Source organism: Cinclus cinclus, chromosome 5 (assembly GCF_963662255.1).
Source record: "Cinclus cinclus chromosome 5, bCinCin1.1, whole genome shotgun sequence".
In the NCBI taxonomy this organism is placed as follows: Eukaryota; Metazoa; Chordata; class Aves; order Passeriformes; family Cinclidae; genus Cinclus; species Cinclus cinclus.
The window spans coordinates 18,092,205-18,117,108 of record NC_085050.1 but is presented as its reverse complement, the minus strand read 5'-3'; the positions used below and the strand labels follow the sequence as shown (position 1 = coordinate 18,117,108).

Below are 24,904 nucleotides of genomic sequence, written 5' to 3'. Positions count from 1 at the left end.
AAAAGATCCTAATCAGGCTAACTAAACTTACAGAAGCGGGACGGTCGCTACGTACACTTCACACGCCAATAAGCCGCCTGAGTTTAAAACTGTAAAACAGAAGAATCAGGTAAGATTTCATTAACAGATTCAGTTGACCAGGTACAGACTGGTTATAATTAAACATGGGAACAAACACACTGCGTACTTAACGCGCCTCTTCAATTTGCTTACGCTCCCTACTAGTTATTTCAAGGAGGCAAGTGGAAACCTGCCGGTCCCCGTGGCAAAGGACAGCGACTGCGGCCGGGTGCCCGAGCTCCAAGGAAGCTTCCTTCCACCTGCTGAGGCTTTACTGGCAGTTCCTAGCAAAGGTGCAAAGCCTGACCCAGACCTCCTGTTGGCGTAACTGTTTTTCCTAAAGTTGTGTTTAAAAAAAAAACAAACAAACAAACAAAAAAAAGGTCTCGCTGTCCTTGTCCCTGTGATGCAGTTTTGGGCCAAGTCCCCAACCCTAGCAGGCTGCTGCTATTCCCTGGAGAACGTCCCACAGGCACCTGTGTCCACAGACACTCCGAGGAGCAAAGAATGCCCTCGCCCTGACGGCAGCAGCTGCTGTTCTCAACAGCCTAATGCTCAACTCTGCGGGCAAGGAGAACCAGCCCACGAACAGGCCCTTCCCAGCCTCTGACGGCGGGACGCCGCCACCGGCACTCCCCAAGCTCCGACCCGCTCCTCTGAGGCCCCGTGCCTGCCCCGGGGGAAGCCCAGCGCAGCCCAGCGGGCGGGAAGGGCCCGGCGGGGGCGGCCCCGCGGAGCTCTGCCCGCTGCGCGGACCTGGAGGCGGGGCGGGGCGGGGCCGGGCCCCAGAGCTCCGCGCGCGCCGCTCCGCCCCTGCCCGCCCCTTCCCGGCGGGAAGTGCCCGGTCCACACCGGGCCGGTCGGAGCGGAGGGGGAGAGGCGGGGGCGACTCCGGGAGCGGCGCGGCCCGGCCATGAACGCGGAGAACCAGGGCTGCAGCGAGCGGCTGGTGACGGCGGCCTATGTGCGCCAGGGGGCGCAGGGCCGCCGCGCGCACGAGCTGCGCCTGCGGGCGCTGCTGGAGCAGGTAATGGAGCCGCCGCCTCTCGCCCCTGCGCACTGGGGGCCGAGCGGGGCGCAGTCCCCGGCAGCCCGCTCTCCGTGCACCACTGTTCTCTGTGGGGCAGCGCTCTCCCCTCCGCGCACCGGGGTCCGAGCGGGCAGAGCGGCCCCGAGCCGCCCCTCCGAGCAGCTGGGTGCGGCGGAAAGCCCCCGGGCCGGGCAGGCGGGCAGGGCCGCGGCGGCCCCGCGCAGGCCGGCCGGGGCTCACGGACTCTGCCCTCTGGCAGAGCCTCCGGCCGGCCGGCGGCTCGGGACAGCCGCTGCCGTCGTGGCGCGGACCTGGCGGAGCCCCAGAGCGAAAGGCCGCGTTTGAGAAGAAAAGGAAATTACTGCCCTGGGTTGTGCATTTGCAGAGAAACAGCGAACAGTTAAATAAAGGTTTAAAAGCGGTGAAATATTAGCACATTGTTACGTGAGGTAAAAAGTGATGCTTTGTAAGGTGTCAAAACAATGTATTTTATTACCTCCAGTGTATAAAACTCCCTGTGAATGAATTAGCAGATGTTTTGGTTCTTGAGCATCCTCAGTCTTATCGTCTGCTGTTTCCAACTTAACTTTGATACCGCAGTTCAGAAGCTAATTCGATTTATTGAATTGGCTGTTTTGTTACTGGGCCATGTGAAAAAGCCTGTGGACCTATACAAAATCTTCATGGTTTTATGGGTCCGTGTCCTTTGAGAATCTTGCCTGCAGTTTGCAAAGGTGAATGCAATTGCTAATTCAGTAAAGAGCACAAGAAAGAACACGTTTCTGGCTGCAGGTTTTGACATATTTTGGAAATGGTTTTCTTCCCTATTAGACAAAAACTAGGAAGGAAAATGTGTAGGTAGGAAGATGTATTACATTAAAACTCTATTTCCCTTCTGCTCATGTTTTTGGTTCTCTAATACCTGAGTATCTTCCCTTTTGTGCAGTTTTCATTGTTGAGTTCTTGTCTACATTATGCCTAGAGAATACATCAAATAATCTATCATCTTTTAGAGAGTAATTAATATGTATGCCCTGCAGTGGTTTTGTGTGTACCATAGAGAACACTTGAAGGTAAAAAATATCCTGATTATTTTAATATACGGGAAAATTGCTATTTAACTTTTCTCTGAATGTGGGTTGTTAACATTAGATAGTTTAGAAGAAAGCAATGGTAATACAAGCTGCTGCTTAGCATGAGAAAGAAGGGTAACAATAATCAAACAAGTTGCATAAAGTTTTGTTTGTTCTTAATTTCCAAGTTTCATATTTTATTATTATTATTGCTATTAAGGGGAAATGTCCTGAAGATGGATGGGATGAAAGCACCATTGAATTGTTTCTTCATGAACTTGCTATAATGGATAGCAATAACTTCCTGGGAAACTGTGGTGTTGGTGAGAGGGAAGGAAGAGTGGTGTCAGGACTTGTTGCCCGAAGGCATTACAGGTACAAATTATTTACTATTTGAATTATTCAGGTTTATTATTAATGCTTTCCAATGGCATATTTTATTGTGGCTTTGTTTAGCTAAGACCTTGGTAGCATTTGAGAAAAATAATATAATGCAATAATTGAATTGATACAGCCTTCTGGATTAAATTTTCATTAATAACTCATTAGAAAGCCTTGAAACAAAAATGTTTTGTCAGGATTATGTCCTGTATGCTGAATTTGTAGAAGCTGAAGTTGAGTCATCCTCTACAAGGGAAACAGAGATCTTACTGTTTTAAAATAATCTGTGCTTTACATGCCTTTTAAACAAGGTACAGGTTTTTATCTGTATATTTCTAAAACTACTGTACATTGTAGTTACATGATATTGAACATTGATAGTGAACAGCTGTTTGTATTTTATTATATTTGTTGATAGGCAGATGAAACCCCCATTCACCTGTAATAGATTTTATATGAAGCAATGAGATCTCTAAAAGAGCTTTTATTAGCTTGTAGCCCTTCTGACACTTACTTAATGGCTATGTTGGATGCAATAATTTTAGAGGCTCTGTGTTAATTTCCTTATGAATGTATGTTTTCATATGTGTGTGTGGAGTTCTATGTGGAGTACCTTGCTGTGATGTTTTATCCAACAGGAGTGAAACAAAGTGAAAGTTCCAGGATGTTTCTCCTTGAAATATAAACACAAAAACATATTAGAGGCCAGAAATTTAGTAAGTTTTACCATGTGGGGGTTGAGTTACTTAGGCTTGATGGCTTTCATAAGCACTGCAGTACCATGAAAAATTCATGGTGAAATCCAGTAATGCATCATTTTGGCTTTTTTATTTTTGTGTACAGCTCTCTAGACTAGGATATGCATGGGAGGGGAGGATATCTGAGGAAGTTCTGCTTTTGGACAGTGCTGGAGAAAGAGTGCCTGGCTTCTGGCCAGAGGGAGCCTGAACTGGCCTTCACTATTGTTGTTCCAATGCAGCTCTGTCACCTGGCATCTCGCTTCTCCTGTGAGTGTCAGCAAAAGCAAGGTGTCCTCCACTTCTTTCTGCAGTAAGTTTTACAGGTGACTTTGGGAGTGATGGAGGTATCAGGAGATAGTCTTTAAACTGTCTCTCCTTTTAGCTTAATAAAGGGTCAGTCTTACAGAGGATTACTTCTTAGGAAGCAGTACATATGTGCACAAAATAAAAAGTATAGACATGAGACAGCTATTGAGAGCATAGCAGGAATGAGGGAAGAAAATATTTTAGGTGGAGTAAGGATTATATGTAAGTTTCAATTAATTATCAAGTGTTTGTTGATTTCTACTTAGAACTTGAAACAGGAGAATACATTTAAGCTGTAAAACCATGCTCCAAGAAGTTCTGACTGCCACATACTCATTGGACTGCATTTTATTCTGTTGCCAAGACAAAAATGGAATTAAAGCCATAAGTAGGCATATACTGTTATTAGCTTGCTTGAGCAGCTGCTGCATTTCAGCCATGGGTAAAGTTAGTTCTGTAAGCTTGTATTTTACAAATTACTTCAGGATCCTCCACTCCTGAACTAAATAATGCTCAATATTTATAAATGCATTTTATATCCATCATTTATAAACAGAATACAGAGAGACATAGTATTCCATGACAGATAACATTGCACAGTAAAATGATAGATGAAGTGAAGATGTACAAGATGGGCAGAGCGATACATATATATGTGTATATATAGATATGTATGGCTTTGTATATATTATTTCCTTGCTTTATGGAGATGAAGCATTTGTCAAGGGAGTATCTATAATAACACTATGGCTATATTACACTACACTACAGACAACTAATTTTTGTTTTCCTTGGTTGTGTGTCTGAACGTGTCAGCATTTATAATGCTATTTCGGCAAACACCAAGAAGTGCTGAGGTGCACTTAAAAGGAAACCTGCCAGATGCTAAAGGTATTGCTGCTATGGGTCTTCTCATAGTTTTTACTTGTATGCAGGAGCATTGTTCATCTACTGTTTAAAAAAAAACCCAAAATTTCATACAAATATGTGTAGTTTGCTAAAATTTAATTGATTGTGGCAGATATTGATGTAGCATTGGGTGCAAAATTTTCCACAATTGTTTATCAAATTAAATTATCTTCAGTCAGCAACAATTATAGCTTTGCAATGTGAAACAACTTGATGTGTGTTTTCAACTTCTTTTGTTTAGATTGATCCATGGAATTGGAAGGTCAGGTGATATTTCTGCAGTACAGCCTAAAGCTGCAGGTTCAAGCCTTTTGAACAAGCTTACTAATTCAGTAGTTCTGGATGTTATAAAACTGGCTGGTAGGTATATATTTGAAATATCTCACTTGTTTGTGAAGTTACATCATGGATTCTTCGTGTTAATTTCTGACTTGCTCTTTATGTGCAGGTGTCCGGACAGTGACCAGTTGCTTTGTGGTTCCTATGGCAACAGGCATGAGTCTAACTCTGTGTTTTTTAACATTGAGGCACAAGAGACCAAAAGCAAAGTACATTATCTGGCCACGTATAGACCAGAAATCTTGCTTTAAATCAATGATAACTGCAGGTAAGAAGGTAACTGATTGACAAATGGAGGTTTCGTATCTGTTGGAAGAACGCACACTGTCATCAGAGTGATCAATTCATAGCCTTGTAGTAAGATACAAAAAAAGGCCTAATGTGTGGTAGTTCTGCTCTATTTGTGCCACTCCTGATTTCCAACATGTAATTAAAATATGCATGCTGTCTTTCTAATGCCATGCAAAATGTGGGTGTGTGCAGTGGTACAGAGATGTATAAAGGAGTTAAGTGAGAACACAATACTAAGGAAGTTACAGTTCACCCTTGGAATAAGAAGCCTTATTTACTGTCCTTAGAATTATATAAAACCAAAGCTCATGGTTAAAATCTCTCAAATTTATGCAAAAACTTGTGTCCTAGGAATTGTGATCAGAAGGTGACAATCTGTCTGATTTGCACAGTCTTTTCTGTTAGGCTCTATTAAAACAATAGTAGCGTGAAGTGTTTTTCAAATGTATACTGCAAGTAAACTCCACAATTAGTCAGAGACTTGTTGAGTTACATTCAGTTCTCGCTTTTTTGGTCAGGTTTTGAGCCTTTGGTGATAGAAAATGTATTAGAAGGTGATGAGCTACGGACAGACCTTGAAGCAGTGGAGGCCAAAATCAAGGCTCTTGGTGCTGAAAATATTCTTTGTGTGCATTCTACGACATCTTGCTTTGCTCCAAGGGTACCTGATAGGTAAACAGTCTTTGTAAGAACTGTTATTTTTTATTGTTAAAACAAATAAACATCCTCCCCACCTCCCAACAACAACAAAACCCAACCAACCAACACCTCTGTGTTTTGACCATCCATCTTCCTAGAATTGCTTCTGCAAACAAATCAGTAAAGGTTCTTTAATCCCCTTCCAGAAAAGTATATTTAAAAAGTGAGAGTTACACAGAAAGTTTTTCTTATGTTACGTAAGTGAGGTTAATGTTGCTCTCTTGTGAAATTAATGTCATTTTGCTAATGGTTTTCTTAAAATTTCATGGAAATAATAGAACTAGACTCTCATGGAAACATAATCCAGGAAATGTAGCTCCCTAGCTAATGCCGTGTCTTGATGTTACTGTTGCCTTTTTTACACTTCTCCTCCACAAGCATAGGAAAGAAATGTTATTGACTCTGAAATGTGGCAAGTAAAAATACATTTCACTCTCATCTCCTACCTTAAAAAAAAAGCCCCAGTATTCATCATAGGTTAACCTAGTTGCTAGAGGGAAAGATGGGAGTTAAAACCATATAATTCTGTCAGAATACTACAAATATTGCTTGAAGCTGACTTGCAGATTTATTGGCTAACTTAAATCACAGCTATCAAAACTGAATGGTCTGTTTTATAGCTTGGGTAAATGAATCTTCTCCTTACCTGCTTCCTCTTTTTGACATGCTGCGATTGTTTTGTCCTCTACAACAAAGAGATGAATTATTAGGTAGTGGCACTATGTTATGATATACCACAACTGTAGGAAGATTTGAACGTGCTTTCTGTTTAAAAGAAACTGTCATCTGTTGAAGGCCATAACTTTCATGTTCCTATAGGAAGGAAAACCGACAGCATTTCTGAAGGATGCAATTTTAAACGTCTGTCTTTAAATATCTGCATTTGTAAAGTTGTATTTAGTTGTTGTGGTTGTATTTTAAAATTTTAAGTAGTTTTATGGCTGCTGTACCTATGGCTTTCCTTTGAAGTACTGTTTAACTTAGTGGGAGTAATTCTCTAGGTGTACAAGCCCTTTTTCTCAGTATTCTACCTGCTTGTGCTTTAAGGTGTTTCTAAAACGACTGTATTTAAGAGAACCAAAGGGAAAGTGTCCTTTTCAGTTGGTTTATGGATTTAGCAGAATTCGGAATCTTTTTACTTTCAGTAGTAGAAAAAAAGAACAAAGCTTTCTTTTCATGAACGTTAACAAACAGGAGAAAAAGAAAGGAAGAATAAATTGGGAAATATTTCTCTATTTGTGACTAGTAAGAACTTCAGTAGCCAACTTATGTTAATGCTTTTTTTTTTATGACATGATTAGTAGCACTTTCAATGCTGCATTCTAGGCCTTGGAAGCCAGTGTGGATACATACAGGTGCTGTGCATTGTTTGCTTCCCTTGCATACAATACATTCTCTTCAAACTGTAGCATTTCCATTCTGTATTGCAAAATGGATCTAATTGTTCAATAGAATATTTTTAAGAAAAAAAACTTTTTTGTTTTCCATACTTCTAGAAGATGGGTGATTGCTCCTTTAATTTTCAGAAGGTGAGAAGGGTGAACATACATAGCTGTATACCCTCTGTGTTTCTAGTTTGGTGAAATTCTCTGCCTGCACTTGAAAAGAAGCCTGTAAGAAGGAAACTATGTTCCCTTTGAGTCTCTCTAGAAGGTGAAGAATGCAACTGATTAAGAACCAGCAGATCAGAAGGCAAAAACTTTGCCCTGCATATTGTTTCCTCAAGTATTCTGTTAGTGTGGGGAAGCCACATGAGCAACTGAGGTCTCTTGGTCTGTTCACTCTGGAGGAGACTGAGGGCATCATTGCAGTTACAACTTTCTCATTAAGGGGAAGAGGAGGGGCAGGCACTGATCTCTGTTCTGTGGTGACAGTGACAGGACCCAATGGAATGGGCTGAGGCTGAGCTAGGAGAGGTTTAGGTTGGATATTGGGAAAAGGCTCCTCACCCAGAGTGGTTGGGCACTGGAACAGTCTCCCCAGGGAAGTGGTCACAGCCCCAAGCCTGACAGAGTTCAAGAAGTATTTGGACAATGCTCTCAGGCACAGGGTGGGACTCTTGGTGATTATGCTGTGCAGGGCCAGGAGTTTGCTGTGATGATCCTTGTGGGTCCCTTCCAACTCAGAATATTTTCTGATTCTGTGTTGATAAATGTGAAAAATTATTGGAAATGCATCTCCTGACAAATATCTTGATTGTAGAAAATCAGTATGTGCATTATATTACTGGTGTTTCCTAATCTTAAGGCGCTTTTGATTTTTTTAAGGATAATAATGGTGATGCTGATTTCCTACGGATTTATGTTTGGAAAATTTAATACGACACACACTTGCAGCAGAATTTTGCAATGCAGCACAACTCTAGACAATGTAGTAGAAATAGAATGCAAAGGAATGTCACCTCTTGGAAAATGTTTTCATACTCTCGTCACATTTTTATATGTGTGTCAGTAAATTACAGTGAGAGACTGTACAGAAGAAGATAGAGTAAAAATGCACTGGAGGTAGAGCTTCCTGATTTTTTTTTTAAGATAATATTACTTTTATCATCACTTAAAATTATTTTATGTTGCCTAATTTTTTCTAATATATTCCATTTCTAAAATAGATTCAAAAGTTTGGGGAAAATGTTGAGTAATTTTTTTTTTTTTATAATATAGCATGCTTGGAGTGCTTCAGAAAAGGGTACTGCATATATGTATGTTTAAAATGCTGAAGGATCTTACTTAAAATTGTCTCACTGTGCTCACATAAATCTTAATTTGACTGATTCATCAATCCAGGTTGAGCTTACTGTGATTTCAGGGGTACTAAAGGCAAGTGAAGAGTAAGTAGCTGAACAAATTTTCAATTAATTGATGTCCATATTCAGACATTTTAGGGCTCTCCATTCCTTTAAGCAGTTTCTTTTCTCATAATCAGTTTATCTGAAACATGCAAGTAATATTCCTGCCAAAAAATCTAAATACTAGTTCTTCGAAATAAACAGAACCATGTAAAAACTTCGTGTTACAGAATGCTTTTGATTCCCAAGACACTTGAAACTACTACAGACTGTTTTCACATTGAATATTAGAATAAATAAATAAAAGTGATTAGCTAAAGCTCTGTTAGTTAACGGTAAAGCAAAAACAACAACAGAAAAGCTTGCATCTAAAGAATAGCTTGGGATATGTTAACTGATGTCTAGACAAAACTTTAAGTGAAGCAAGAAAAATCTCAGACTAGATTAACAATTTGCAATATGTGTAAAAGCCAATAGAATTTTCATCTTAACATTTATAGCTTAAGATGGTAAATAATGCCTTGAGGTACTAATAAAAAAAGGTTACTTTTCTCTTTCTGACTCTGTTGTAGACCTGTCAGTCTTTTAATGGTCTGACCTGTAAGATAAGATACAGTAATCAATGCTTCTCTAAATTAGAATTTTATGCTCACAGGCTGGAGGAGCTGGCTGTGATTTGTGCTAATTATGGCATTCCACATATTGTCAACAATGCCTATGGAGTTCAATCTTCAAAATGTATGCATCTTATCCAGCAGGTAGGAGCTGTGTATTTCCAGTAATATTTTTTAACAAGTATAAGTAAATCTGTGATTGTAGACAACCTAGCAAATTTTATCAGATGCTTCATAACTTGGAGAGTAATCCCATGTATGTCTGATACTTGAACAATTTTCTGGGAAAGCACAACAGACAGAAATGGAATTTAGGCATAATAGTTATTTCTATTATGCGTTTTTTATATAACTCTAAATTTATTTAGGTTTTGTGTATGTTCATGTCTCTTTATAATGGAAAAGTATCCTTATTAAGCTTTTTCAAAATATTTCCTAAATTTGTTGACTAAAAGTGACATAATGGATCATACCTTAATAAAAATTAAGCCTTCAACAGAATGAGTTACAGATTTTTAAATGAAGGTGCAGGATTCTACAGCAAGGATTCTGCACTTGATAGAAGTTGTCACTGTTAAAATATTGTTGGCACAGAGAATGGTTGAGGAAGCTGGTTTAAGTTCATTGTTATGTTCAAAAAAATTAATCTCAGTTGCTGTTTAGTTTGAAAAGGATGTTGCTTGTTATCTAAGATCAGTAATGAAACAGAATTCTTGCATTTTTCCTCATTGTATTGTATATGCATTGTTCTTCAATATTCTCTTTTCTGTTACCTATTCAAAAGAATGGGGGGTTATATTTTAATAGGATCCAGAGGATCCTGAACTATTAGTAATTTAAAATATCCTGGTCATCTTTTTTTCTGAATACTAAGACATTGCTAACAGGACAGAGACCAGCTTTAATGTACAGTTGTGAAAGAGTATCATGTTGGCATTTCTAAATCTTGAAAAACTGAGGGAATTTATGAAGTAGAAAATGGTATATGCTTTATTTGTAATGTACTTAGTACATGTTTATTGTATTTAGCTTGCTCAAGTTTAGTGAGAAGCTAACATGAGTGAGGCTGTGGAATGTTCTGATAATAAACATTTCAGACTATAGTGCTACAAATAGAATTTTGCCATGTTTGTTTCTGTGTTTTTTCTAGACTTGATAGGTTCTTTGTTCCTTGCTTATGCAAATGTATACATTTGAGCTCTGATTTCTTTTACATTTTTTTACAAAATTTATTATTTGTGGTAGAAAATTTTCTGTTTATGAGAAAGTAGTTATTAATGAATACTTAGGAATATGTACATGCTGAGCACAGTGTGAATACAACTTGCAAGAGTACCTCAGGAAAAAGCTTTTGAGACCATTTCACGTTGTGCTTTTCCTCTGGTGGTCTCCTGTCAATTGAATCAAATGGTAGCTGCTGGCATTCATGTTCCCAACAAAAAACTGACAAACTTGGACTGTTCTTCTATCTCCTGTTCCCTAAGCTGTCAAAATACAGAACTAATAAATGATGTTTAATTGGCTCTGCTTTTTTCCCGTCTGTTTGCCATAGGTATTAACTCTGTTTCTACTTCTTACATTTAGTATGTAGTCTTAAAAAGATATGTATTTGGTTCTCTTATACTGCATACTTTTTAATTGTACAGTTCACAGTTACATACTACTCAAATTGAAGGTGTACTGCAGAATCCACATTTTGCCCTTTGAAAATAGCAATGGTTAGGTATAAGGATGGGGGATAACTGCTATAAGAAATTACTTGAATCTTGATTTTGAAAACAGCCTAAACAGCCTTAGAAGGAGGAATGCTGAAATAAGCCTGGTCTTTTTTAATACGATTTTATATATGTATTGAAAAAAGCTTTGCTAATGAAGCATTAACTTGTAGCCTTTTATTGTGAGAGTTGTAAAAACTGTTTGGCATTGAACAGTTTTAGCTGTATAACTCCCATTAAATTTTGAAGGGTTTCTTTTTTGTTGTTGCTGAAAAGGACCTATATGTAGACTTGCAGGAACTAAAATAAGTATTTTAAATCACAGCAAAATGGAAATTTGTAAGGTACTGTGTTAGTACAATGGTACTAATAGTAAGCAGTGCTAAAAGAGGTAGTACTGTGATTTTTATGTTTTGATCACAAATGTAGTATCTGTGAGTTTCAGTAATTATATTTATTTTAGCTACACTTTTATATAATTATGATGCTATCTCATTTCCTTTTTTTCTAATGTATGCTGTGGCTTTTATTTTTTGTCCTTTTTGATAAAGGGTTCTCGAGTTGGCAGAATAGATGCTTTTGTTCAGAGCTTGGACAAAAATTTTATGGTTCCAGTAGGTGGTGCTATTATTGCTGGCTTCAATGAGTCCTTCATTCAGGAGATCAGCAAAATGTATCCAGGTAACTAGTTCATGGGCTGATTTCAGCCATATAGAATAACTGTAGAAAACTCGATTATCAGCTTTCTTTCACATGAAATTTATTTTTGCAACTTTAATCTGCAATTTTTTTAATTTTTTTTTTTAGGAAGAGCATCTGCATCTCCTTCTTTAGATGTCCTCATTACACTTCTGTCTCTGGGAACTAGTGGCTACAAAAAGTTACTGAAAGAGAGAAAGGTAAGCTTCTTGGCAAGCAGTATTTTCTTGAAGTCAGCTGTTAACAAAGTCTTGTTGCAAAACTGCTTTGTGTGGTAATTCCAGTTTCTCTCTAGAAAGCCATTGAACTTAATTCCGAGCTCAGAGCTCTGAATCTGGAAAGTCAGTATGATATCATTACTTCTTGTCTAAATAGTGTAAGCATGATTTCCATGTTGTTTGTTCAAACTGGGAGGCTATACGGAGGGCCTGTACTGTCTTGTCCAGTATTAGTATTTGTTGTTCCTAAATGTGACTAATATGGTAGAATTTTTCCACAAAAACTTGAATGGAGAAGTACTGTACTGTTATATCATGGTCACACTGCTTCCAGGACAGGAGATTACACACTCAGAGTAACCCAGAGTCTGTACTCTTTGTTTTTTGTCCCTATTGTGTTTGTGCTGATAGTGCTTAATTAAATGTTTGTGTGCTACATTCTCTGGAGAATTAAAACTTCTGTTTGGGTAATAAATACTGTGCATTGCCACAAAAAGAGAAAGATACTGTAATTTTAGTTATTCTTCTAGATGGACAGCTGAGTTGCTTCTTAGCTTTTCACAGGCTATGGGTTTTAAGTTGGGTATAATTGCACTTGCACAAAAATCCAGTGGCTGTCATGTTGGAATTTATATATCTTGAGTTATCCTTAATTCTGGAATTAATACATGCCTGATTTTTCTCTCTTTATGTAGTAATACAGAAGATTCTTTTTATAGAGGCATTGTAGAAGGAAATGCTGTGAATTAAGTACTATTAAATTAATAATTTTAAGCTATGCATTATCTGTTGCATTATTTTATTTGAAAACTATATTCCAGTTGTTTCTTGCTTACAGCTTGCTGCCCCTGATTATGTGGCAGAGCAGTAGTTCTGGATGCTGTGACTTATTTCTAGCTTCTTATAGAGGCATCCATAAATTCTGTACTGGAACTGAGATCCCACAGGAATAGCTAGACTATAGAAAACCAACTTAGCACCCTTACAATGACTAAGAAGTGATCTGTGCAACTAAAGTGAAAACAGCTTGTGAAACACTGAAAGCAGTTACCACTTTTGCCTCTACTGCAACATTTTATTCTGGACTGTTGTATGTATTGCCATTTATGTTTTGTGTTTTCATTAAAAGCAAATTGTATTTTTTCCCCTTTACTTTTATGTCCAAAAGAATTTCAAGTGAATTTACTGTTTTTTTACAAAGCTGATTTTGCTGTTACCTTTCTACCAGTAGCAGATATATAAAGAGCATGAGATATATTGTCCAAGTTTATATATAATAATTATTTTATAAATGTCTTAATGAATAGTTGTATACTTAGAGTCATCTAATTTTCTTGGAAGTAGATTTCTAAAGTGAATACAGTATTATATTTTTACAACTTCAGGTATTTTTATTTCAAATGTGAGTATACTCTATAAACACAGCCTCATATATGGCATAAATATGTTACTTTTATTGGATTTGCTATAGAAATAGAAACATTTTTGCTTAAATCTGTTCATTCCTGAATTGTAAAAATGCAATAGTGATAGTTTATTGCCTGTGCTCTGAGGAAGCAGAGCTATTAAGCTTCCAGCAGGAACTATTTATAGCTTGACATTGAGTACTCCTTTCTATATTGGTGCAGCTGCACCTACTCACAGAAAAAAAAATCAGCTATAAAAAACTTCAGGTGTTTTACTTTTATTTCTCTTTTTACCTGATCCTCACTGGTGTGGGTGTTACTTTGGCTTATTTGATCTTAGGCCAGAAAGACCAGAATATTACTGAGAAGAGATTAGTCTTGCACAAGCAAGGAACAAAATAATCTGACCGTTTTTTCTTTTACACAGATCAGCTATTTCATACAGGAAGGAAAGAGAATATACGAGGGAGAGAAGCACGTACATAGAGTGGGATTTTTTTGACAAGCTGGGAATTGTGGAATGTGCAATTGTCCAAGAGTATGAGATTACATGTAGGGATATGATGGAGTACTGACTTTTCAGAATTCCTTTTTGTACGTGTATGTGATGGTTAGAACACTGGTTTTCTGATCTCAGCAGGCAATTCTAGGTTCTTTTGCAATGCAGATAACAGCTGGTCCATAGTCAAATTTGTCAATACCTTTGCTTTTAAAGAACTTTATGTAAAGGTTGTGTTTTTATAGCAACTTTTGATGCCGCAGTACAGGTTATGTTATGTCCTATATTTTACTATTCTAGGTCATAAAAGTTGCTATTTTCATATATACATGTGTGTCTAAACCAGGCCACGTGAAGTAAATATAGCTGTTGCACTGTGTAATGGCATAAACAACAGGCTTAATTGTCATCTCAATTTTCATGGAGAGCAAGAACCCTACATTCAGAACCCTACAGGCCAGGTTTAATACCTGCTATTATCCAATATGGTCCTCTTAATCCACTTAACTAATTATTATACCATTATTATTCAAGAGGTGATGGTTTTGTTTACAGCATTTGTGGATTTCCTCATTGGACTTAACAATTAAGATAATTCTCATTTTCTTAAATGCATTTCTGTGTTACTGTGGGATGTGATAGAGCTTTTTATATTGGTATCCATCTGTCTGCTTACTTTCTGAGAGTAAAACTGGAGTTATTTTTATATCCTTATGGAGTATGTATATAAAATATTTAAAATCATACAGACCAGGAGGAAATTGGTTGGGTTTACAGTTTGGTATAATACTGGGTTTATGTGTCATGAGTTATCATTGATGGAATTCTGATTGGAATAAATTATTTGTACAGTTCAAATTTGTGATGCTGTTCTTATGATGGAAGGAGAGCCATTTAATGAGGGATATTAAAAATGTAAAACGATCAGCTATTCTCAAAGCAAGATAGACATTTGTTACTCCTCTTTTTTTCCTAGTCAGCTTGTTACATGTCATGTAGCATGTCAGATATGAGAATATTTCAGGATTTTCCTCATGCACAGTATTGTTGTAATGCACATTCATGGTTTTATATTGCACTGAAGAATGGTTTGTTCTGTTTCCCCCTCCTGATGCAGGTCGGAGACTGGGGGGGGTTTCTGCAGCAAAGTATATGTAACCATATTCAAACTTCAGAGGAGCTGGAGGCAAATTAGTTTAAATGCAGTTTTAAATGGTGGTGTGTAATTAAACAAGTACCAAGCACAAATGGAAATTTCAGAGAGGCCTCCATACTTAGAGCCTTTTTTGGAGAAGTATGGGTCACGGAGCCTGAACTCAAGGTCTCACAAGTGCTGAAGAGAGTATGTGTTTGCTGTTGTTAAGAAAGACCCTTAAAAAAGTGAATGTTAGTGTTACCAAATCAGATTAGCAAGGCTTACTTGACACTTTCTCTTAGATTACATGTTAGATACAGATGATATAATGATTTAAAGTTTCTGTAGTTAATTTCATATTTTTAAAACTTTCTAGTATAAACCCATAACAAAATACCTGCAATGAAAGAGAATCTGCCTGGGAGGGTGTGTGGTATGTGCAGGTGTCACACACATACAAGTATAGTTTGTCATGTGTTTGGCTGCATTTCAAGAAGCTGAGCCTCCTGGGTCCTCCATGCTCAGCACTGCAGCTCCTCTGCTGGAAGCTGTGGTGCACCAAGCGGTCTGGTCAGATCCCAGCTCAGAGGCAGCTGGTCCTTCTGAGGCACGGAACACGAGAGGCTGTGATGGTTGCATTATAAAACAGCTGTTGTGGCAAAGTAAGATGGGGCCAGATCAGTCTCAGGCAAGCACAGGAGAGCTGGAAGCCGGTGTCTAGGGTGGAGAGGCTGTGAAATGGCTCTTGTGCAGTGTCCTCTTCTGCACCATGGGCAGCTCTGTGGCCAGTCCCTGAGGACAGGTCGTCTTTTCAGATCCAAGTGACACAGTGGGGAAGGCAGAGTGTTACAGACTCAGAGTGTGAGTAAGCTGGGTGGTTAGAGCCAGCTAGGATAGTTTCAACCCTGCACAAAAACTTTTCTGGCCTTTGTCAGTTGCTTCTTTGTCAGCTGATAATGGGATTGATGGCTTATTCAGTACCCCCATCTTCTTTTGCTCTGGAGTTACTGGCCTTTTCCTTACTTGTTTATCTCTTGTTACTCTCTTTTGCAACAACAGTGCCTATCACAGTGGAGCAACAAATGAACAGTCACCCATACTAGTTGTAGGTTCTATTAAAAATAGTTTTATAGTGCAAATATAGTATGATTGAAATATTTTTAATGATTGTTACAACACTTCTTGAGAATATTTTTGTATATGTATGTGAAAGTAGACTGATTCATCCAAACAATTGAGTTGTTTGGCCTGTTTGATGTAGAAAGTGTTGTTGACTTGTTCTTTGGTTTTTAAGGTGTTTTGTTGGCTCAGATGCTCAAAGCACCAGAAGTGAAAGACATTTCCACATAGTTTAGTATTCATTTGTCTAGCCAAATGAAGATTTGTGATAAGTTTCTAAGGTGAAAGAGTGTTTTAAATAATGAAACGTAACTGACATTTAGTGCTTGCATTGTTCAGTGGATCTTTAGCATAATAGTTGGCTTCATGGGAGAAAACTTGAGTGCCTGCTAGAGAAAATCTATTTTGTAAGACCTCGATTATATATAATTGCTTAGGGTGCTTATAAATTTTCCATATAAGAGAAATATTTTATAATGGAGGTTGGTTATAGATTTGACCTCACAAAAATATTGCTTTAATCCCTTTTTTCAAAAGGCAGTTAATCTATTTTGCAACAAACTTCTGAAACTATAAAATATCTAGAGGGCTTCCAATGGAAAGATGCAAAATACAGTTTTTCATAAAAAAAAAGGAAACTTTTGAATTTGTGTTCAAGTAGCTTTAGTCAAACTGATGAAAATACATACTTGGATTTTTTTACTATCTTTCTATTCTTCTTTGGTTTAATGAAATCCTATGTATGTAAAGGCTCATCTAGTAGCCTAATTTCATTTAATAGATTTAATTAAATTTAATATATTTGTGCAGTGGGTAACTTTTTATACCAACTTTCAGTAATACTTCCAGTATTCCTTTCAGCAGTCCTCTCAGTAATACTGTAAGAGATTTATCAGAGAATTTCCTAGATACAAACAATTTTTGTGTGTTGTAAGTTGGTCTTGTTTCAGTATATTTTTCTCAGTACGGTTTTCACCAATAATATCTCCAGAGTAGGCACAAATTATTTTTATTTCTATAATATTTTGGTTCTGTTTTATAAGTAAATAGCCAGCAGAGGGAGCAAAAATTAATTTATTAATTGTATTCCAAAATAAATACTAATAAAAGGGCTAGTACATTAGTGATGCTTATTATGGAAAGTAAGAAATTAATAATATGCTTATACACATTGAGGGACTGGAGGAAAGGAAGAAGTCGCTGAACATTTGAAACATAAATATTATTCAGCTTCTGTGTGTGAACCATAAATAAACTCTGAAATGAAACCGTACAATCACTTTATTTGCGAGAAATAAGAATGATTTTTCACAGATTTCAGGTTCTGATAATTAAACATAGATACCTCCCAAATTTTATGTGTTTTTTCAAGTAATTCAGAAGATTTATGTTTTTGTGGATAGTTGTTTCAATAGCCTAATTCATTTAGGCAGTAACAGGGTACTTTTTTCTCTCCATCTGAATTTGTTCTGTGGTATTAGAAGTACAGGTGGGGAGCTGTGTTCATTTAGTCACTCATGAAGGGAGGCAAGGTTTCCTGCGGTGGTTCAAGAAAAAAGCAGCTGTAACATTTTTCTAACTTAGGTACCACAAAGCTCATTTGGTTTCATAAGACCTTGGGGAGGTTCTGTTCAAAGGCATAATTTTGATCACAAGCTGTAATTTATATCTGTCAAGGTCAAAGCAGGATGCTTGTCTACAAACAGAAGAGGTAATTCTGTTTAAAGAAAGCAAAATCACTTGTCAGGTCCAGAAATTGATGAGGATGCTTAAACAGACAGTCACACTTAAGCAGATAAGCAGGAAAATTTTTATGGCCTGAAAGAGGAGAAGCCTGGTGTTTAATATTTTTAAAGAAGGCTACCCAGTGTCTGTATGGTTTTGCTAGTTTTTGTGAGAGACTAAGCATTAAAAAGAATAGTAAAAAAGCTAAAGCTTACAGTAAGAAGAGTGGTATTTATTGTCACTCTGTCCATAAGTGTTTTGAACTGATATCTGAAGAAGAATATAATAAACTGAGGAAGAGCATGAGAAATTATCATAGATTACTATTGGGGAAGAGGGAGGTTATAAAATAGAGATGAAGTAAGAGAAGCAGCCTTTCATGTGCAGTGTGACTTTTATCTGAGCCAAAGTATTTATGAATCTCAGTCTTACGACACTTTCACAGTAAAGGTGCAATCCAATTAAGTGATAGCAGAAATTCAGGTATTTAATTCTTTTAGTCAATTTGAACAGGAGGGGGGTCCTAGGAAAAGGACAGACTGCTCAACAGAGCTGAGTATTCAGGAGAGCATATATTGTGTGAAATGAAATGCAGTCAAATGCATACTTACAGCCTCTCTAAGAGACTGGACTTTTATTGTCATCCAGAAAAACAAGTCTCTGCACTAGGGGGAAATGTGATTGTGTGATACATGGTAACAAAATATACTGCTTTTAGTCTGGAATATATTAAGGGAGAGAAGACAAAAAAGTAAGGGGCTGTTTGCCAAAAGGTTGCCATTTGTGAAGGTAACAGTTCTCAGTGACTTAGGGGGCTCGGGCATGGAAGGCTCCTGAAAAGTAGGGTGAGGTAAGACCTGATAGGGCAGTGAAAATCTCTTCAGGAGTTTTTACCTCCGTAGGTTTAGGGCCGCAGAGAGAATGAATGACATCCCAAGCACATATATTAGACTAGATAGAGACTTCTGCATCAGCTTGAGAGATAAGAACAGTGTTCAGGAAATGGAGCTGTTCCTTTATAGAATTATTTCAGAGAATTGTCTGATCCACTTACTTGGTACACATGAAAAGAGAATCAGCTGAGCATCTGTAGGGTGTAATGGAGACATAACAATTTTGTGAAATAAGTGCTATTTTCTCTGTTTGATAGCTAATAACAAAAATATTGCATCTTTTTTTCAGGAGATGTTTTCATATCTTTCAAGTGAACTGAAGAAGCTGGCAGATAACCACAATGAGAGACTGTTAGACACACCACATAACCCCATTTCCTTAGGTAATTGTCGGGGTTTTAACTTAAAAAAAAATGCAATATACTGTGGATTCATAATGCATTTACACATACCATTCCTATTTATTAAACATCACTACACTCTACTAAATTGAATAATAATTCAATAAGGTTACCAATAAGGTAATATACAATAAAAGTAGTGTAATAATGTGGACCCCTTATTTTTCTCCTGTCCAACATATTCATTTGACAGAAATGAATTAAAGACAGGCTGAAGTTGTTAGCATGTAGTAATACTTCATAAAAAGTAGATTTAAAAGTAAATTAAGGTATAATTACTCATCGTCTTAATGTTGTAAAAGAAATTATGGAATTCCTACTCAAAGTATTTTTTCTAACCAAAAGTTCTGCTGAACACCAAAATAATACTGCCCACCTGTGCAAAATCTGCATGCAGTCTAAACAAGGAAGTAATCTATGACAACTTGTGGAAAAATTAACAATTATTAAATGCCATGTTCTTTTTTTTTTTCTTTGTATGTGAGCACATATATTTGGCTAGCCTGTTGCTGTTGAAAAGCAACTTGTCATTTGTGGTGGTTCTTTGGAAAAAAAGCAGCTTTGTAGCAGTTTTAATCTGACCTTATGTTACTTTAGCCATGTCACTGAAGAATCTGGATGAAACTAATGATGCTGCTGTTACCCAGCTTGGATCTATGCTTTTCACAAGACAAGTTTCTGGAGCAAGGTAAGGATACTGTAAATTAAAAAAATTGGTGGAGTAGAGGGGGTGTATTAGCATATATTATATGAAATCCTGTGAATTTATACCACTTGTGTCATGATTACAGGAGGAAGTCTAACAATAATGAGTTAGAGAATCACCCTTCTTCATGACTGTTATAGAGTAGTAATGTCTCCTTGCCTGAGTTAGCAGTGAGGCTTTCTATGTCTGCTTTGATAACCTAAATAGGTAATCTATGCCCATTTAATTTAGTGCCATTATTCCCTAGTATCCCTTGATTTAATTTAGTTTCCAGATGTTATCTGATCTTACAGTTTAGATGTAAGCTACAATGGAAGATCTTTGTTTTGTTTGTTGCAGCACAATATGGTTACGCTGGATGTTAAGGGAATAAGCTTTTAATATCCTACATAGCTTTTTGTCAAATGGAAAAAAAAATTCTGCTTTCTGTAACTGTGTTAACAAAGAATTTAAAAAATCAAAAATCTATAGCATGAGCCAGTTTGAGCTGAATTAATTCTTAGAGATACTGTTACAATGAAATGCAAGCCAAATAATTTTTAATTATTTTGGTTTAAGCCTTTTAGAGGAAGAGAATGATTTAAAATTTGTTTTGGCAGCATTCCTTAATCTGAATATTACTGCTGCCATGCTAACTTCTGCTATAGACTTAATGTTATTTTTTTGTAGGAGAGATGAATGTTTCCACGTCAGAAGGTATGCTTCATTAGCTTGGACTATTATGAACTTCCTGCACAGATGAATGGCAGTAAATCTATATGTACTGTGGTTAGATACTCTTTCTAATTTGCCTGTCCTAACCTTGGCTGGCCCTGTAATTTTAACCATCTTTGGCTGAAATTGTTCAAGAGTTGAAATTTTTGGAGTTAAAACTCCAGTTCTTTGCTGATGTGAAGGTTTCAGGTTTTCCCTTTTGTTATGTAACTAATTCTTTTGTAGTATATGCTGTTTGACCTGTTTTCAACAGATCTTAAGTTATGCTGGTGCTGAGCATCAGTGGAAGGAATAGCAACTCCCTACTTAATTAGGAATTTGTTTGTGTTCAGCCTAGGGTACCACATACAATGTCAAGGCATCTTTTAACTAATTCATGATTTTGTTTGTTTGTTTGTTTCAGAGTTGTTCCCTGTGGGTCTGTACAAACTGTGAATAACTACACTTTTAAAGGGTTTATGTCACATGCAAATGACTATCCTTGTGCGTACCTCAATGCTGCCTCAGCAATTGGAATTAAAAAGCAAGATGTTGATGTATTCCTAAAAAGACTTGACAAGTGTTTGAAGACTTTTAGAAAAGAAGCAAAGCAAGAAAAAAGTATAAATGAAATAAGTGATGTTAATACAGACGCAGAACAACTTGAAGACTAGAAGATACAAATTTAGTAACACAGGAAGATAAGGTTTTGTCAGAAGCATGTCAGTTTTGTACTGGGTTAGGACTGTGCATCTGCAGTGCAGAAATTTATCCTTGATCTTATATTCTTGTTACTGAAAACAATAATAAAAATTTGGGTGGAATTCAGCTTTAAGAACTTAGGTTATACTTACTCCAAGAACAAAGGACCAGACTCAAGTTTTTTGCAATATATGAAATGCAGTTACTATCTGCCAAGTACAGCTTTATGTTCACAGAGATCTAGAGTTTGCCTTTCAATCTGTGTGTGGCTCTTTGTTTACTAAATCACAGTATGTTTATTCACATGTTTTGTTTAACAGTATTGGCTGTGGTGGTGACTGAATTCCCTCCTAGGTATAGACCATCCAAGCAACATATTTCTCTGCTCTCAAAATACTTGTTTTTCATCAGTGACTGTGTCACTTTTAATTTCTTTTAAAAGCTTTTTGCAAATGTTGGGATAGCACTTAATAAATACAGTGTTCAAACTGCATGAGTAAATGACAGAGTTGGAATAGTAATGTTTTTCAGGTGTTCTCACCTGTCATGATCTACCTAGAACCAGTCAGCCTCCAGTGGCAAAGAGGAGCCTAGAGTACTTCACATCCTGTCAGTACTCAGCTCTTGAAAACGTTTGCATAGTTCAGCAGCCCAAAGGAGCTTTAATACTGAAAGTCAGGGCTTTTGAAGAAGTACAGTCACTGGGGGTTTTGGCTTTGGTTTTTTTTTTTTTTTTTTTTTTAATTTTTGTTCTTCTCATTTCATAGGGTAATCAGATCAAAAACTCACTGAAAAGGGGGAATGCCTTGTAGCACTAACACATCAGTTTTAAGAGCCAGTAAGACCTGAGAGTATTTTGGCATTTTCAGTCTGTTGTTGAAATTTATATACTTCCATTTTTGTTGTCTCTTGCCATTGGCAGTGTTGCTTCTGTGGATGTGTGCAGTTGTTGATTTGAATTCATTAAGCAAACAATAGATTCTGAGTCTGTTCCTCAAACAAAGGTTCCATATCACTGGAGTGACAATGCTGCAGGTTGCAAAATGTGTAGTTATTCTTAAATGTGGTTACTACATTTGTACATAGCTTCTATGTAATTTACTGTTCAAAGTAAGCATAATGTTCAAAGACATTTTCTTTGTCTGTAATGTAGTGTTGTTCAGGATAACACAATTAATGAGTTCTAAATGTCAGGTAATGTTTTGGTCACTTTATTGGGTGGGGTCTGAGACATGTATCCTTCAGAGTCCTCTGTAAATCACATAATCAAAATAGTGGTGCCTTTGAGAGATTGTCTGTCCAGCACATTCAAATGAATTCATGCAAGAGCTGATGCTAGTATGTGGGAGTTAATAATGTGCTAATCATAATGAAGGTGCTCTCAATTAATGAGGTTCATTGTATCTTCAGCTTAAGTTGAACTGCTGCTTCCACGCTGTTATTGCTGGAGTTATGTGTTAGATTGATTCAAGCTTGTGCAGGTACAGCTCCCCAGACTGCAGTCACCATTGTTATCTGCTGTACAAACACATCCTGGGAGACACATCAGGTTTCTCTCTCTCTCTCTTTCCCCTCCCTTCCTTTTTTTTTTTTTTTTTTTTTTTTTTTTTTTTTTTTTTAATGAGAGCATGCTGTATCTCAGTTTTTCCAGTCTGTAAGACTTCCACAAACTTTGGAGCCACATCTCTGCAGCTTACTGCCTCAGTATTCTGTATATTGGAGCAGCCGGTGAAAACCATCAGGCCTTAGTGATACCTTTCTTCCTGGTTTTTGATATTGTCTGAATTAGTGTAAATTATTGATTTAGGTGACCAGTCACAGAATGTGAATGTTAGCACTGTCGCTACAAGAGTTTAGGGAGATGTGTGATAGCAGCTAAAATAAGCATGTCAATGTGTAGTATCCTGATTCTGAATAAAGAAAACAGCACTTGCCTTCTCTGAGAGGAAGACATTTCTACCTTTTTTTTGGTCTCATGATAAATTGTCTCCTGAAAGTAATTCAGTCACTTCTAACATGGATTGAACTGCTTCCTCGATTAATGTTTTTTTCTGTCTTTGGAGTGTTTCCCATTTGCAATCAAAGCTGAAAATTTCAACAAAGCTCTGAACAAGAGTTCATAGGCCTAAGTAGTTTTTGATTTTTACTTCTTAAACCTTTTTATTAAAAAGAATAAGGTGATGGCTTTAATTATAAACAAATATAAAATTTAATTTATGTCATTCAAGTTCACAGATTGCCACCTGAAGTGAGAAAATCTAAAATATTTTGAGAAATGTGTCCCACCACAATGTATAAACTCTTGACCTAAGTATTCATGTTATATTGCTTTGATAAGCTTTTGTAGCAGTTTTCAGTTTTGTTTGCTTGCTTTATCCCCATAAATGTCTTTAATTTTAATTAATAGTATTTTTTTTAGAGACAGAACCATTCTATTATGTCACATGATTGTAAGGCAATTTTAAGTAATTCAAATGGCAATATCCTTCCAAATAAATGGAGGGAGGAGTAAATGGAGGAGACATGGTTCTTTACAGCATATTTGAAACAGGAGATTCAGTAGAGGATAAAAAGTATTTTTTATTCAGTAATGTCTATAATAAAGTAGTGAGATAACACTGGAGCATATACCCATGAGCAGAGGTTTCATTTCCTTTGTATAACAGTTACAGGGAGATTTCATGGCTGTGGCAGCTCTCACCCACTAAAAGCAGTGCTGTGAAAGATGGCAGTGGCATGGGCATATATCAAACTGTGCAGTGTAAAACAAATAACAAATACATTAGCAGTATTTGCCTTCTGTGAAGATCTTTCTAAGATTGTACAGTGAAGTAGAAAAGCTTTTTAATTAATTTGTAGCCCTTTTTCTAATCTTTATGTACACATAGCTCTAAAGACTTTTGCATGGCTCAAAAATCTGTAAGAGCCAACTTGCTGCCTACTTCTACGTTATGAGGGAGACATCTGGAAAGAATACCTGGGCTTCAGAACACACTCAGGGTTCATAGAGCAGGAATCCTTAGTAGAAACACCAAGAAGAGATGCCCATGTAGCAGGGCTGTCTCACAGCTACTATTTATGTAGTTACCTTTCTCCATCATCTAGGTCCCAGCACGTAGTTAGGGTGCATGGGTAGACAGGGACTGCTCAGCTTGCTGCCATCTGAATCACCAAAGTGAATTTTCCCTCCTTACAGGGCCTGCAAGTGTTGTGTGAGGTGCTTTTCTTTCCCTCTGATGTTGCATCTTAGACTGTCTGGATCTATACAGGTGGAAGAAATGAGGGAGCAGATGGCTGTGCCTTATAAAAATAGCACTGGGATAATACAGTGCAAGTGAACTGACACTGAATGACCCATCTCACAGGCCCACTTTCAGTTTACTTTTTTTTTTGTGGTATCTGAGATCATCAACAAAACAAAAGACTTGGAGCAATAATATTGTCTATTTGTGCTTTGCTCGTAACAATTGCCTAAGATACAAAGCAAATAAAATCTACCAGATGCAGCAAATTCTCTTGAGCCTAAGAAAGCAAAATTGTAATGTTGCAAATGTAAATGCTGGCATTGCAGCTTAATACACATATAAACCGAGCCATCTATATTGTGTGATCATCATTTTTTAAGAAAGGCTGGAGCCCAGAGACTAGCAAATGTTCTCATCTGCAGTGTATCAGCAATTCTCAGTCTTCAGCTGCTGTACAGATAATAATTCTAATTGAAGAATCATTACATGGATCCATATGTGAATGATAGATGGGCTACAGC

The 24,904-nt window shown here is 37.3% G+C and overlaps 1 protein-coding gene across 2 annotated transcripts; it reads left to right on the top strand.

The window, feature by feature from the left end:
- The first annotated feature begins 973 nt into the window (after positions 1-973).
- On the top strand, positions 974-23,662 carry SEPSECS (Sep (O-phosphoserine) tRNA:Sec (selenocysteine) tRNA synthase). 2 transcript variants are annotated; one of them, XM_062492691.1, is made up of 11 exons: positions 974-1,087; positions 2,384-2,538; positions 4,741-4,859; positions 4,948-5,106; positions 5,648-5,801; positions 9,269-9,371; positions 11,494-11,623; positions 11,750-11,841; positions 18,926-19,019; positions 19,635-19,725; positions 20,861-23,662. In XM_062492691.1, the coding sequence occupies exons 1-11, from the start codon at positions 974-976 to the stop codon at positions 21,108-21,110; spliced, it is 1,461 nt and encodes a 486-aa protein (XP_062348675.1). In that variant the 3' UTR covers positions 21,111-23,662. The 2 variants fall into 2 exon arrangements, with proteins under 2 accessions (XP_062348675.1, XP_062348676.1); XM_062492692.1 differs by lacking the exon at positions 974-1,087 and adding an exon at positions 3,388-3,594 and having other exon boundaries at positions 2,402-2,538.
- The last annotated feature ends 1,242 nt before the right edge of the window (positions 23,663-24,904 follow it).